The sequence below is a fragment of the Hemibagrus wyckioides genome, linkage group LG16 (genome assembly GCF_019097595.1).
Source record: "Hemibagrus wyckioides isolate EC202008001 linkage group LG16, SWU_Hwy_1.0, whole genome shotgun sequence".
NCBI classification, from domain to species: Eukaryota; Metazoa; Chordata; class Actinopteri; order Siluriformes; family Bagridae; genus Hemibagrus; species Hemibagrus wyckioides.
Window position 1 is genome coordinate 3556099 of NC_080725.1, and position 14841 is coordinate 3570939.

Sequence of the window (14841 nt, forward strand, 5' to 3'; positions counted from 1 at the left end):
GATAATATTTGTAATATAAATTCCACTTGGCTCTCAAATAGGCATGATGCCTCTGCTGACCAGTCATGCATCATCTCGCTTACACAAGCGTACTCTACATTCTGATGATAATATATTATATTATAATAGTATTAATGAATATATAGTATAGTATAATATATGTCAAAAATCTGTTCAAATAAATGTAAAACCATTGTGTTAAATAATCCATTATTATTATTCAAATGTCTATGCTGCAAAACTAAACTATATACCAACGCTGAATGTTAACCAGCAGTAACATACTATGCTTGGTATACAAATAACTGCAGATTTCAACAAAATGTGTTATACTGCACTTTATTTATTTATGTCAGACTTGTATTCATTAAGCTGAATGCAAACAGTGGCTGCTGAACAGCAGTTTGTAATTATGAGCATGAGAAAAATTCACAGACTGCAAACCAAACATGTATTAATCATTATACGCTGCAAATGAAAGCAGGCAGAAATCCGCTGGAGTTAGACAGAACTAAGCTTAGCTTCATAGTAATGAAACACATGCATCAGTCTCCTATTACGTTATGTTTTACACCTGTAGATTGGTGTTCATGTCATTTGTGAAGGCTGTGTGTTCTCCAAAATATTTGTGATGGTTGAGTAGCCAGAGTCTTCAGTCTGCTCAGAATGATGGGAGGAGTCGGAGTAACAGCTTCTTCGTGATGAATGTCCACAATACACACTTTAGTCAAAATTACTGATGTAATCTAAACAATGAAACATTACCTGCTGTGTTTTAAGGCAAAAGAATGAAAATGTATGGCTTGAAATAGTTTTTTTTTTCTTTTCATATTGTATTCAGGGTAATTATTTGATTAATATTAATGTTTTGTTTTTCTGTAATGAATGTCATATTTACCATAATTTTTGCAAACGTAGATTAAACTGCTTCACAAAACAAGGAAAGTGGTACGTTTTCACAGACATCATCTAGAATAAAAAATTTAAATAAAAAAAAAGTCAAAACATGATATTTATCACAACACTGGGGTTATTCAAACTATTTATCAGGTGCATTAATTACATCAATCTAACTCTTGGTTGTCTACAAACAAAATAAGCAGACTCTGGACAAAACATGTATTAAGCACTTAATACAACAATAACAACAACAGTAACAACAATTATATTATTATTGTTGTGTTTACCCCCAGTTACACAGATTAAGGCTGGGGCAGAATTATTTGTATTAAATAAATTGTCCCTGAAGCTATTGTCTAAAACTTTAAACTTGTTTTGAGTTAAATAGTTTAAAACTCCAGGACTGAATTCAGCTTTAGCACTTTATAACAAATTCAGAATTATCTTACCGCTGACATTAAAGTACGCCGCTGATGTTCCGTATTCATTTGAAATTAGACAGGTGTAGTTGCCACAGTCTGAACTGTTGAAGTTGGACACCTGCATGGTCTTGTTGTTCTCAGTGAGGGAGAATCTCTGGTCATCTGGTAGTGGAAGGTCATTTCTGAACCACTGCAGCAGCTTAAAGTCGTCACTGATATCACACTTCAGGGTCAGCGATCCAGGAGAAGAAGAGACACTGATTTTTGATGCAGCTGAAATCATTGGAAATACGAAAGTATGTTTATAATAGATAAGTCAGCTGTCAAGAGTCGTAATCATGTACAGTGATAGCAGTACAGGTGAACTCACGCTGCACAGATAATGTGATATTGAAACGTAGAAAAGTTTGATTTTTAAATGTGGCTCTCTCCTCATAAATGCCTTCATCTTTCTTTGTTAAAGGAAACAAAATAAGACTCATAGACTGTAAATTAAAATAAAACGTTTGGCAGGAAGGAAAGCATGTAACATTGTATGGGTTAATAGCCACACGTAGCAATTTCTTTGTTGAATTTTCAGGTGCATATTTAGTCCATTCCACTTTTTCCAAATCTGTATTGTGTCCATAGCGTCCTCGAAGCGCCACTCGCCCATGTAACACTCCAGTCACGTTCCCACCATCAACCCCTCTGTCTGCAAAACAATATTAAATGTAGCAGTGTTTCATGAATAAAAGTTATGATTTAAAGTTTTGAATGCTGGTATCATGTGCTCATCTTTTAACCTTGTCTTCTTTACAGCTTAAATGTGACAGATATTATCTTTTACTTTTGTTTAAGCGTTGAAGGAATTTGAAAAACAAAGTCTTACCAACAAATGTCAGGAGAAGAAACGTCACAATAAAAAAGTCAACTTCTGCCATTGTAGAGATAATCCTAATGAACACCAAGTACTCTGGAAGGAATGAGATTTCTAGTATTAATATTAAAAAAGGTGAAGAGTTTTAAGCACAAACTGCTGCAGCAGTGCTATGTACTGACTGTTATAAGCACAGTCATTGCAGAAGTACTCTGATGTCAGGATCACATGGTTTCACACAGACAGATAAGAAACAAATATGCATGACTCTGTTTGAGGGGAAAATGTCTTTATTTTTATTACTGAATATCACACATGCTATTGGTAGTGGGATACTGTGAAAATCCTAGAGAGCAGTACAGATCCTAACTCTGAATCTTGAATTGTTTAAATGTGTTATAAAGGGTCTGTGATGTGTAAGAGCCTGTAAACTAAAATATAGTGGTTCTTTCTCACACCACAGACCCTTAACAGACTTACTACTGCAGAAAAGAAACTATTACAAAAGGACAGACACTAAACCACTGCATCCATATGACATGGAGAGACTGGATTTGATTCTTCAACACTGGAATGTCCAAGATACCTAAATTCACTTATCTGAATGAAATTACATATAAAATTAAATAATAATAATGGATAGTTATAGATAACATACACAAATGGAAGCAGGATGTGCATTTCAGGAAACATCTGCGTTGTAATATCTAAAATGTGTATTTAATGACTGCATTTGTACAGCGCTTGAACACATTTCCGTTGCTAAATCTGACATGCATCAACTTTTTCCTCAAGTTTTAAAATAGCCATTGTGCAGTTACCAGAAACCACTGTGTATGTGTTCTAAGGTTTCTACCACAGCTGTCTTGACCAGGGTGTGAAATACAACAAAAGTAGTCAACACCTCTGTGCTGGTCTTTATGCATGTCAAAGTGGAGTCTAAAATCAATTTTTAGAGGCATGTCGTGTTATCACTGGAATATACAAAATAATGTTTTCATGATCTGTACAATTAAATTTGTAAGTGTTAAATCAAGTATAACAAGTTAAATCCAGTTTTGTGACAAATAAAGATTTCAACAATATGTGCTTCACTGCCTTTTATTTAATGCCAGAATTTTGAATCTGCATTCATTAAGCTGATTGGAAATTAGCAGTTTGTAATTATGAGAATCAGCAGAATCACAGACTACATACCAAGCATGTATTAATTATTATATGCTGCAAATGAAAAGCATACAAGACAAACAGGACAGTCATAAGTTTGTTATTCACAGTGCATTTACAGACATTACAGAGAAAAAGGTTGCTTACCCCAGTGTGGGGTTACAAGGAGCTGTATTTTTAATAGACATTTGCTCATAAGCTATATTAAATTGACTATTAGAGGTGGTCTGGATTTTGGGCCTGAATTTCCAGAAGGTCCTCATCTGCAAAACCTTACCATGAACAAGAGTATCAGGACAGGATCCTTGCCCTATAATTCAGTCATAACCATTAGGGCATTTCTGACCAGAAATGACCAGTTTTCTATTTTGATACTTAACATGAATTTCAGGCATTTCTTTTAGTGTGAATGAGTAGGTCTCTCTGTAGATCAGCTTCTAAACTTCCAGACCCAGCCTTGCCCCCAGGAGGATCTGTTATCAGGGTCAGTTTATTGAAAACTCCACGGCCAAAGTAATCCGCTACCACCGAGAAGCCGTCGTTAGAACTCCTCAACTGCAAATAAAAGCGGGAAGACCTGTTTATTCCCGAAATCCATTGCCACAAAAGGAAATGTGTCATGATATATTGATTAATTGTTGCATATGTTTATATCGCTGTACCTGTCTATTAAAGAGATCATGTAGATCTCGTTTCTGCTCCTGTGCCCGTAACATGTCCATCACCTTTCTGTTTTCAGGGGTGCATGTTGGGCACTCTGTCTCACTCTCTGCATAGCTCTCAAAGCAGTGCTGATGGAAAGAGTGACCACAAAGGAAATGCACCGATGGTAACTCGAGAGGGCTATTACACATGCTGCACTTCGTCTTCTGAAAAATCTTTGCACTGTGAGGAAGAAGAAAGGGAGACAGGATGAAAATATTTCATATTAATCGTTCTAGAATAATCAAACAAACATCATGAGAGGAGGACACAATGTTTAGTCAGAATGTAATGCATGTCATTATTAGAGGTCACTAAGCCTCCTTAATACTGTTACCTGGTGCTGAGTTCCTGGATCTCTGAGCGCAAGTGTGCAGTCTCCTCACGGTACTGCTGAATCTTCCTCTCATCTTCTTCAATCTGCTTGCTCTCTCTTTGCAGTTTGTTAATCAGATAATCTTTGATCACTGACAGCGTTGCAGTCGAGTTATGGGCAAGTGTCTGCACCACTGCAAGCAAAGAAATAAAAATCAAGATAATACCTAATTAAATCAAACATTTAGTAGAATTTACATCTAAATGTTTTGCATTTAAGGGACATACAAGGTTGTGTCCTTGTAGACAGGAAAACCACATTCAGAAACCAGATGCAAAAAATAAGTACACTCTATAATTCGGTAAGATGTACAACAAATTTTCTGCTTGAATATTTTCTGCAGGAAATATTTGCCTGCTCTCCTTTACAACATTGCTTCAGTTCAATGATTCAAGGGCATTTGTTTTTTTGCAGAGCTCTTAAGATCCTGCCAGAGCATCTGAAGGTGGTTGAGGTTTGGACTTTGACCTTAATTTTCCTTAGACATTCAGATGTCGATTGGCTGGTATAATATAAACCCATTTTATATTTCGGATTATTAAATGGTCTGACACTGGACTGAATTTGCTGGAAAAGATTGGCACCTAGAAGGCTTTCTCTCTTTATAAACACTTATATTCACTTTGTTGGGCAACTATGACTATGAAAAATGAAAAACTATGGTCATTTTTTGGTCAGTTATGCCCTGTTTCAGAACTGAGGGGCGGCAAAAGTTGCGTCTCTGAGTTCATAGTGGATGTCAGTTCTTCTTGATATGATGTAGACACACACCTGAGTGCTCCAAACCATCAAGGATTTTATTGAGGTCACACTTCTTGATGTTTAAATAATCTTTATCTGGCTTCAAATTACTTTATCTTAAGGATTTTGGAAAAAGGAATGGTGTCCTTATTTTTTCTCACCTAGTTTCTGAATGTTTACTTTTTGTGGGGAAACAATTACTACATACTGAAAGCTGTTGGGTTTTTTTTGTCTTGTCATATGAGGGTATTTGTTTGTTTAAAGAAGTTGGTGAGCACCACACAACTGTTATTTAGGGCCTGTGTTCTTTCTTTTTCCCCATGGCTGTATATATAGCCACCATGCCCCCACTGCTGGGTTCCTGAGCAAGGTCTCAATTGCTCAGTTGTATTTACGGAGATAAAAAATAAGTCGCTCTGGATAAGGGTGTCTGCCAAATGCCAGAAATGTAAAGGTAAATGCCTTTAAACACCATTTGACCTGAAACCGCTGATTTCATTATGTCATAATTATACAGTTAGACACGCATCACATTTACACACGTGGACACAATTGTAGGTATTCTTCCATTAAAACTGACAAAAGTAATAATAAATAAAAATTTACTGAAAATTTGACTAATGAAAATCAGACATTGCTTTTGAATTATGGTTCAACAGAAGTATTAAAAAAAAACTAATGAATCTGGCCTGGACAAAAATGAAGGTACTCTTAACATAATATTTTGTTGCACAACCTTTTGAGGCGATCCCTGCAATCAAGCGCTTTCTGTAACTCTCTAGGAGACTTCTGCACCTGCCCACAGGTATTTTGTCCCACTCCTCGAGAGCAAACTGCTCCAGCTGTCTCAGGTTTGAAGGGTGTCTTCTCCAGACTGCATGTTTCAGCTCTTTCCACAGATGTTCAATAAGATTTAGATCAGGGCTCATAGAAGGCCACTTCAGAATAGTCCAGTGTTTTGTTCTTAGCCATTCTTGGGTGTTTTCAGCTGTGCGTTTTGGGTCAATATCCTGTTGGAGGACCTATGACCTGCGACTACGACCAAACCTTTTGACACTGAGCAGCACATTTCGCTCCAGAATGCCTTGACAGTCTTGAGATTACATTGTACCCTGCACAGATTCAAGACAACCTGTGTCTGATGCAGCAAAGCAGCCTCAGAAAATAACCGAGCCTCCTCCATGTTTACAGTCTTCTTTTCTATGTACGCAATACACAGAGCTGATGTGACTTGACAGAAAGCTTCTTATTATCTCTGGGAACATGACAGTGGCAAGTAGCACACATGACACTGAACAGACATGATGTGTGATCCGGGCCATTATACAAATCCAAACCCTGTTAGCGGGGTTGAGGAAGGGAAGCAAAGATTAAATAAAAGTCAGTCACTTGCAGGACTGAAGGAAATGAATGACCCCTATTTAAAAGTCTTTATCCAGTTCTACCATTTAGGCACAGGAAGCAGACGGTTATTCGACAGATAGAAACTGAGGTGATTTTTAAAAGGTTAAAGTCTGAATTTATTTCCTGTCTATGACTTATCCAGACATATTATTAAATTTTTTCCTCTACAAAAGGTACAATCAAGTATATTGGAACTAAATAACTTAGGTGTTAAGTATATTTATGTTTTGCTGCTTATTAAAGTGAATAAATGAATCTGTATAACGCATGTAATTACAGATATGTCAAAGAACAAGTACAAAAGTTTTGTCTCATCTGTCCCAAGGACATTCTCCCAGAAGCTTTGTGGCTTGTCAATATGCATTTTGGCAAAATCTAGTCTCGCTTTTTTATGATTTGCTTTCAACAGTGGAGTCCTCCTCGGTCATCTTCCTTTAAGTCCACTCTGGCTCAAACAGCAACGGATGGTGCAATCCGACACTGATGTACTTTGACCTCGGAGTTCACCTTTATTCTCTTCGGAAGTTGTTCTGGGTTACCAGTCGTATTAACCGATCAATTTTTCCTCTTGCAGCTACGTCCAGGGAGGTTGGCTACAGTCTTGTGGAACTTAAACCTCTGAATAATATGTGCAACTAGTCACAGGAACATCATGGAGATGGTTTTATATCCTTTATCTTTAACATGTTTGTCTATCATTTTTCTTCTAATCTCCTCATCTGTGATCCATGTTCAGTGTGGTGCAAACAAACAGCACAGTGACTACTTTTCACCCTTTAAACAGGCAGACTGACTGATTACAAGTTTGAAGACACCTGTGATGCTAACTACAGGACACACTTTAGTTTAACATGTCCCTATGGTCAAATTATTTTCAATCTTTTCTAGGGGTACCATCATTTTTGTCCAAGCCAGTTTCATTCCGCTGAACCACATTCAAAATCAATGTCCGATTTAGTCAATTTTCAGTACATTTTTATTTATTATTACTTTTGTCAGTTTCAAGTTACTTCAGTGACCTTTGTGGGGTTTTTTCTTTCTTTAATGGAAGAGTAACTACAATTTTGTCCATGTGTGTACACCTTCACAACGAGCTGAAACCATAACAGGATGTTTTGAGGTGGCATCAGGAACCCATGCAAGTTGGTAAAGCATCTGAAAATAAAGGTGCAAATCTACATTGCAGCACCCAGAGGTGTGAAAACCGAATTCCAAAGTACAGTGCCTATGCTTAGTGGAAACTTACCCAGAAGTGGTGGCATGAGGTTATTCTGATCAATGTGTTGTAGAACCTCGCTAATGTAAGCCTTGCAGTCTTCTTCTTTGCGTGCAAAGTAGCCCAAGGCCTGTTCCCACAAACACACTTCCTTATCACCATATCGCTTACATGCATCAACCACTTTAGAGTACTCCTCATTCTGCATGTGGTAGTGCATGATCTGCTGGTACCTACAGAAAGACACTGAATTATACACATCGGTAAAACTGTCTGTCGGTTCAGTCTGCCTGTGTGACCAGGTTATACATGTTATATAGTGCAGCACAATCACGAAATAACAAACAAAATAGGACTGACATTGTTGACATATTTCCCTGCCGTTTTCTCCTAATGGAAGAAAGTATTATAGTATTACTTACAGTTTGCCCTTCTCATACAGGTAGAGCACTCCCTCTTTAAAGTTGTGCATTTGGCAGAGCACCAGCGCTTTATCAAACACTGTGTTTTCACTCGTCAGCAGTGACAACGCTGCCCCCTGCAGGTCTTTCTTTTTCTGCACGAGAATAAAGAAGTTTGAGACATTTCTTAAAATCCATGCCTAATTTTTCATCAATTCTGTACCATTTGAAAATATTTACCTCATTATACAGCAGCAAAAGGTGGTTTAGCAAATATGATGGACTGTATATCAGTAATGTATTGTGTTTACCTCAGGATCCTTTTCATGCGCCCAGTCCTGCAGCCGAAGCTCGAGCAGCGTATCATACACTCCTTGAGGCGAAAATGGTTCCACCTCAATCATGTGTTCAAGGAATGCTCGTAGCTCCCGTGGATTATTAGCAAAGATAGGGATAAATTCTTCTGAATTGGCCTGAGAAACAGGAGTAAGTTGAGAGGAGAACAAGAGGGAGAACAATTTATTTCCTTAACATATTAGTCATGGAATAACCAAATATTGCTTAAATTGTTCAGAGTGGGGTCTTTGTGCAATTTTATTCTGCCCCCCCCCATCAATCCATTAACCAGTATTGTTACATGTATTGCTTGACATATTGACTGCTCACTTTAATTTTAATTAAAAATAATTTTTTAATTGAAGTTTTCCTAAATTTCCTATTCTACATTCTTCCATTCAAACTGATATTTCTTGACTGCATTTTAAAAACAAAAATCTAGTTAACATGACTGATATTGTAATGCACGTATGATATAGATAACCTGAAAATAACCAAAAATAATTTGCCCAATGATCTTAATATTTGAGTTGTTGGATTATACTCATAACATTAATCTGAGTCTTGTTTCTTAATGTGATACCTGATCAACATCCTACACTGTCTTAACATGAACTTGACTATAAACCAGTAATTCTCAGGAGAGAACACTGACCCACTGAGCAACTACAGTCTCTATGTGAAAGAGGACAAAGATCACCTTGTTCACTGCTAATTTGTCCACACTCTCCCGGTCAGTGGAGTCCTGGATGGGTTGGTAATTAGTACAAAGCCTCTTGAGGAGCACAGTGGTGCTTTCTGGAACATGGTGCATGAGAGTTTTCCCATAGTGCTTCATATTAGTCTCGGCCTGCTCGAACGGCAGTCGCCCGATATAGCGCAGAGCCTCTTGGTAGTTCTGTGCATAACAATATCATTAAAAAAAAAAAACCTTATATGAAATTAGCTTTTAATAATTTCGGATATAGACAGCATTTTAAAAGGTTGCTTTTTGAATATTTAGAAACATATTGTCTAAGATTTCATCATATACTATATATTAATTTATGCTGCATTTCACTTTATGATTTCTTCCCACTATTGCCAATTATTTATTGACACCTGACCATCATACTCATATGTACTTTTTAAGCACCCTATTCCAGAGTTAGCGCCCTTTTTCTATTACAGTCATCTTCTAGGAAGGCTTTTGTGTTAGATTTTGGAGTGTGGCTTTGTGGAGTTGTGCTTATGCAGCCACAAAAGCATTAGTGAAATCAGGTACTGAAGAGGGCCTGAGGCTCAGTCGACATTCCAGTTCATTCCAAAGCAGTTGAGGTCAAGGCTCTTATGGAGGGCACTTGACAAACAGTTTTTCTTCATGGACCTAGTTTTGTGCAGAGAAGTATTGTCATGCTTACGCTTAGTCTAGGAAAGGGTAATGTTAATGCTACAAAGAGTTTCTATATAACTGTGTTTCCAATGTTGTGGCAACAGTTATAGGAAGGACCACATATAGGTGTGATGGCCAGGTGTCCACATACCTTTGGCCATATAGGTCAAAAAACTCATTTACCTTTAAATCCTCCAGCTGAATCTTCAGGTACCACTCATGGTGGGAGTGTTTCTCTGCCAGGAACACAGCATGGCTATGGTACCCAGCCTGACGCAGCACCTTTATAGCTATCTCCACATCAAAATGCACCTCACTCTCACTGCTCTAGAGACAGAGAAATGTAGGACATAGCAGGCATTATTAACAGGTTCAAAATCCTTGAAATCCCAAAGATTTTAGGCATCAAACATTAATTTTTGGCTTTCCATGCAACCGTTTCCTCCACACCAATGTGAACTCCATGTTTTCACAAACCTTAATGAACTCCTCCAGCTTGGAGCTGTCCTTCAGTTTGGTGTAGCAGTTGAGGAGCAGCGTGGTGTGATCTGCATTGGCCAGGGACTGCCTGTGGAGGGCCTGCAGGTATGCGGTAAGGTTGTGTATTCTCTGAGCATCCAGGAACTTACGGATGACATAGGAGGGCTCCAGTTTCCCAATAGTTCTACAAAAAGAAACCATGGTTAATCATGTTTGGAGTATCACTAACTACAAGTGACCACAGTGAATTTAGGAATTATGACGGTTCTCAGTGCTCTTACCGAATATACTGTTGAATAGCTCCATCATGGTCCCCTTTGATGTACAGGTGGTCTCCATACTGTCTAAATATCTCAGAAAGACCATCATTATCCAGATGCTGGCTCTTTGCAAGGTTAATCGCCATCACAAACAGGTTCTTCTTGAACAGCATCTACATGGAAGAGGATGTGATATCGAATTAATGAATTTTCATGAACTTGCATCTACCACAACAAATGTTACTGATCGCAACGTGATTTATTAAAGTAAAGGCTATTCACAGTTTACTCTCAATATGTAGGATTTGTAACAAGGCACAATGAGTAACAAGATCAAGCTGTGCAAGTACAATGAACACACCTCTAGTTTAGTCTGGGTGTCCTTCTCTTGCAGCATAAACATCTTTCCATCTCTTGTCAGGACATAAAATGAGCCCCACTCTGCCAGGACATCAATAATATCATCAAATGCTGCACTGTAGGCGATAAACTTATTGTCCAGGTCATAAATGGTCAAGACCTGCTTTTCTGTTGGAGATAACTGTCTAGGCCCAAAGTCAGGTCTGCAGCAGAGAGTAAAAAAATATTAACATTTTTAGTATTATGTAATTCCTATGTTTCAAATAGAGAAAGGAACATTTTAAGTGCTTTTCAGTCTGCATGTGTACATTTGTGGTATTACTATAATTGTTTCAAAAACTGAAATGGATGGTAATATTGGGAAAAATCAACGTTGGTGTATATATACACAAAACCCCTACTTGTTAGGTGATTTGATGTCTCGAGAAATCAGCAGTAAGTATCCCCGGTGCCAGTGTGCCAGGATTTTATGTCCATCAAAGGCAAAGCAGGGTCCTCTTTCATCAGGTTGGTATAAATACACACAATCATCTCCTGCTACAATGAACTGCGAATCCTGAGAAGGATCCGTGAGGGCGGAGCAACGCAAAGCGCAGCCGTGGGTGTCCAGCTCCACACGAGGATACTCCTTCACAGACAAGGTGTAACACTGACAAAACAACAAAGCAAGGCAAACAGTTAATTTAGAGTAAAATAACATTTTTTCTCCTCATTTCAATTACACATTTCACAGAACAACGCAGGTAAATGAAGGGAAGAACTTTCACTTAATTAAACAACTAAGGCATACCTGTACTTTCTCAAGAGTAGCAACGAACAAGTGGGTGACTTTTCCTGCCTGGCGGAAAGCCAGACCTGTGACAGGACAGCTTCCTTCATGCAGGGTGAGTGTTTTACTGTGCCTGTCTCTAGTGATGTCACCTTTGGTCAAAACTACGCTGCCGTCTGTAAAGCCTAAAAACCACATCACATTTAAACCATAGCTTAATTATTTGCTATGTAATGTAAGATGTACAATTACAATGGCCATACCGTTACATATCAGGTAAACCTTATATATCACACATATACATGTATATGTATATATATATATATATACATATACATCACATCAAATATTCATACAGCGATCAGGCACGACATTGTGAGCAGTGAGAGGTGAAGTGAATAAGACTGGAAAAATGGGTAAGCATAAGGAATGGAGCGAGTTTGACAACGGCCAAATTGTGATGGCTAGACGACTGCATCAGAACATCTCCAAAACAGCATGTTCCCAGTCTGCAGTGGTAAGTATCTATGGTTAAAGGAAGGTACAGTGGTGAACCGGGACGGGGTCATGGGTGGGCAAAAGCTAATTGATGCACGTGGGGAGCGAAGGCAATGTTGCTCTGGAAAACCTTAGGTTGTGCCATCCATGTGGATGTTATTTTGACACGTACCACCTACCTAAGCATTGTTCCATGTACACCCTTTCATGGAAACGGTATTCCCTGATGGGTGTGGCCTCTTTCAGCAGGATAATGCGCCGTGCCACAAAGCAAAAAGGGTTCAGAAATGGTTTGTTGGGCAAAGCCTCAAGTTTAAGGTGTTGACTTGGCCTCCAAATTCCCCAGATGTCAATCCAATCGAGCATCTGTGGGATGTGCGGGACAAACAAGTCCAATCCATGAAGTCCCCATCTCACAACTTACAGGACTTAAATGATCTGCTAACATCTTGGTGCCAGATACCACAGCACACCTTCAGGGATCTAGTGGAGTCCATGCCTCAACGGGTCAGGGCTGTTGTGGCAGGTGGTCATAATGTTATGCCTATTATGCCAGAGCTATATATATATATATATATATATATATCTATATATATATATATATATATCTATATATATATATATATATATATATATATACACACACACATACACAGTATATACACAATTTTAGGCAGGTGGTCATAATGTTATACCTGATCGGTGTATATAGCACATATCCCTCACCTATAGCCAATACCAAACAGCAGTTACGTTATCAGAAACTAACATGGATGCTTTACAGGACAATTAATCTGCATCATGTTTAAGAGAAAAAAAGAGCTATATCATGCTGCAGTGCCTGATACCAGCAACTCTGACACTGGTCAGTAAGGTTCCTGAAAGACTGTACCTATGGCCATGAAATTGAGGTTCTCGTGTACACTGAGACAGGACACTTCTGCAGGTTTGTTTCCAGGAATGGCCGGAAATATACGAGTGCACAGAGGACTGCCGCTGTCTCTCTTATCCGTGTTCCACACCTTTACCTAATGCACAGGTGTGCATAAACAAACAAAAAACATGGACATGCATGTGCATCAACCACTTAAACAAACATTAAACATAAATTCATGTTGATCTTCAGTCTTCCATGGCATAAGTAAAGGATTTACCAGTGGATTAATGCCGTGTTCGTCCTGACCCACTGACACCAGGATGCTGTGTTGTTTCAGCTGGTACAGATGTGTTACACGCAGTTTATATGCCTGGAAGGAGGTCAGCTGCAACGATCGCGATAAAAACCAAATCTGACCATCCATATGTACATCAGAAGAGTTAAGAAAATCACAGAGGACATTTAACTGTTTATGAAAAAATATATTGTTAGTGTACTCTAGCTCGCAGATCACTATATGGTTAAAGATCAGGCACAATTATTTTTAAACCGAGTGTAATTAATTAGAAATAATAGGTGTCATGGATTAATCAGGAATATTTATTGTAACTGGTCCTGAACCTGCAGCAAGACGCTGGTTAGCCATAGGAAGCTATCCAGATAAACAACAAACATCAACATGGTATTAAAGGATATCTCCAAGAACAATATGTCCCCGACCTGAATCACAAGCCGATATGCCCAACGGCAAGGCAAAGTTTTTTCCATTCTCGGTCGGATCTTTCACCGTTTCTTTATCAAAAAACACAAATCGCCTCCACTGCAAGAACGCAGCCATTTTATCACCAAGCCCCAGTTCAGATCATGTGACATGGTTTGTGTCATGTGAGCAGATCCGGCTTCAGGGTCAGTGATGTCTTGAATTCATCCACGGTTTTTTTCTGCTTTGATTCAACGAATATCAAACGTCTGTGCACAGATATCAAAAGTTTGAAATAATAATAATAATAATAAGAAGAAGAAGAAGAAGAAGAAGAAGAAGAAGATATTGCGGATATTAGATGGATCCCAAAATGGACAATGGATCCCAAATAAATAACAAATTACTCTTTAATTTACAAATTAATTACTAGTTCACAAAATTTCATAATAAATTTTATATAAGACTACAACTATTGCTTTTCATTAATAATAGAGATCGAACAAAAAGCCTGATTTTCTTTTTAATAACCAAAAAACAGTGCAGTTTTTTTTTAATGTTCTGATATTTTATAAATATATATATATAGCTAGGATAATGATATTATTTTTTTAAAAAAAGAACAAAAAACATTCCAATACATACCTTTTCATTCATTTTAACGTGTCATTAATCATAAAATTTGATCATGTAATAGTTTTAAATGACATCACTGTATCTCAGTTTCATTATTTATCATTTTCATTACTTGGGAAATCAACAAATATGCCCTGAACCAGTTTGATGTAATACTAGAACCACGGGTACTCATGACTGTCTGCTTCGCCCTGATCACCCTTTGAGATATTTGCATGGTTTAAACGGCCATAACAACGTAGACTGCTCCAACTGTACTCCTACTCCAGCTGTTGTGTTTTCCTTTTTCTTTCAGGTTACAATCAGGGAAAAGTTGCCGTCATTGGCGTCATTCTGTCTCGCCATAGCACACTTTCCTTTGTCCA

General features: G+C 38.1%; 2 protein-coding genes across 5 annotated transcripts; both read right to left on the bottom strand.

Annotated features, from left to right (window-relative positions):
- Positions 1–214: 214 nt before the first annotated feature.
- Positions 215–3119, bottom strand: LOC131367238 (contactin-6-like). Of its 3 annotated transcripts, none has more exons than XM_058412549.1 (5): positions 2194–3119; positions 1693–2016; positions 1350–1595; positions 899–969; positions 215–694 (listed from the first exon to the last, which is right to left on the bottom strand). In XM_058412549.1, exons 1-4 carry the CDS (start codon positions 2243–2245, stop codon positions 920–922), a joined length of 672 nt encoding a protein of 223 aa, XP_058268532.1. In that variant the 5' UTR covers positions 2246–3119; the 3' UTR covers positions 215–694; positions 899–919. The 3 variants fall into 3 exon arrangements, with proteins under 3 accessions (XP_058268532.1, XP_058268531.1, XP_058268530.1); XM_058412548.1 differs by having other exon boundaries at positions 217–746; XM_058412547.1 differs by having other exon boundaries at positions 220–969.
- Positions 3120–3589: 470 nt separating this feature from the next.
- On the bottom strand, positions 3590–14018 carry vps11 (VPS11 core subunit of CORVET and HOPS complexes). Of its 2 annotated transcripts, none has more exons than XM_058412545.1 (16): positions 13833–14018; positions 13418–13562; positions 13156–13291; positions 11787–11950; positions 11398–11645; positions 10998–11199; positions 10658–10809; positions 10374–10560; positions 10080–10223; positions 9225–9422; positions 8500–8661; positions 8210–8343; positions 7818–8020; positions 4388–4559; positions 4011–4233; positions 3590–3903 (listed from the first exon to the last, which is right to left on the bottom strand). In XM_058412545.1, exons 1-16 carry the CDS (start codon positions 13976–13978, stop codon positions 3736–3738), a joined length of 2784 nt encoding a protein of 927 aa, XP_058268528.1. In that variant the 5' UTR covers positions 13979–14018; the 3' UTR covers positions 3590–3735. The 2 variants fall into 2 exon arrangements, with proteins under 2 accessions (XP_058268528.1, XP_058268529.1); XM_058412546.1 differs by having other exon boundaries at positions 13418–13525; positions 13861–13997.
- Between the last annotated feature and the right edge of the window lie 823 nt (positions 14019–14841).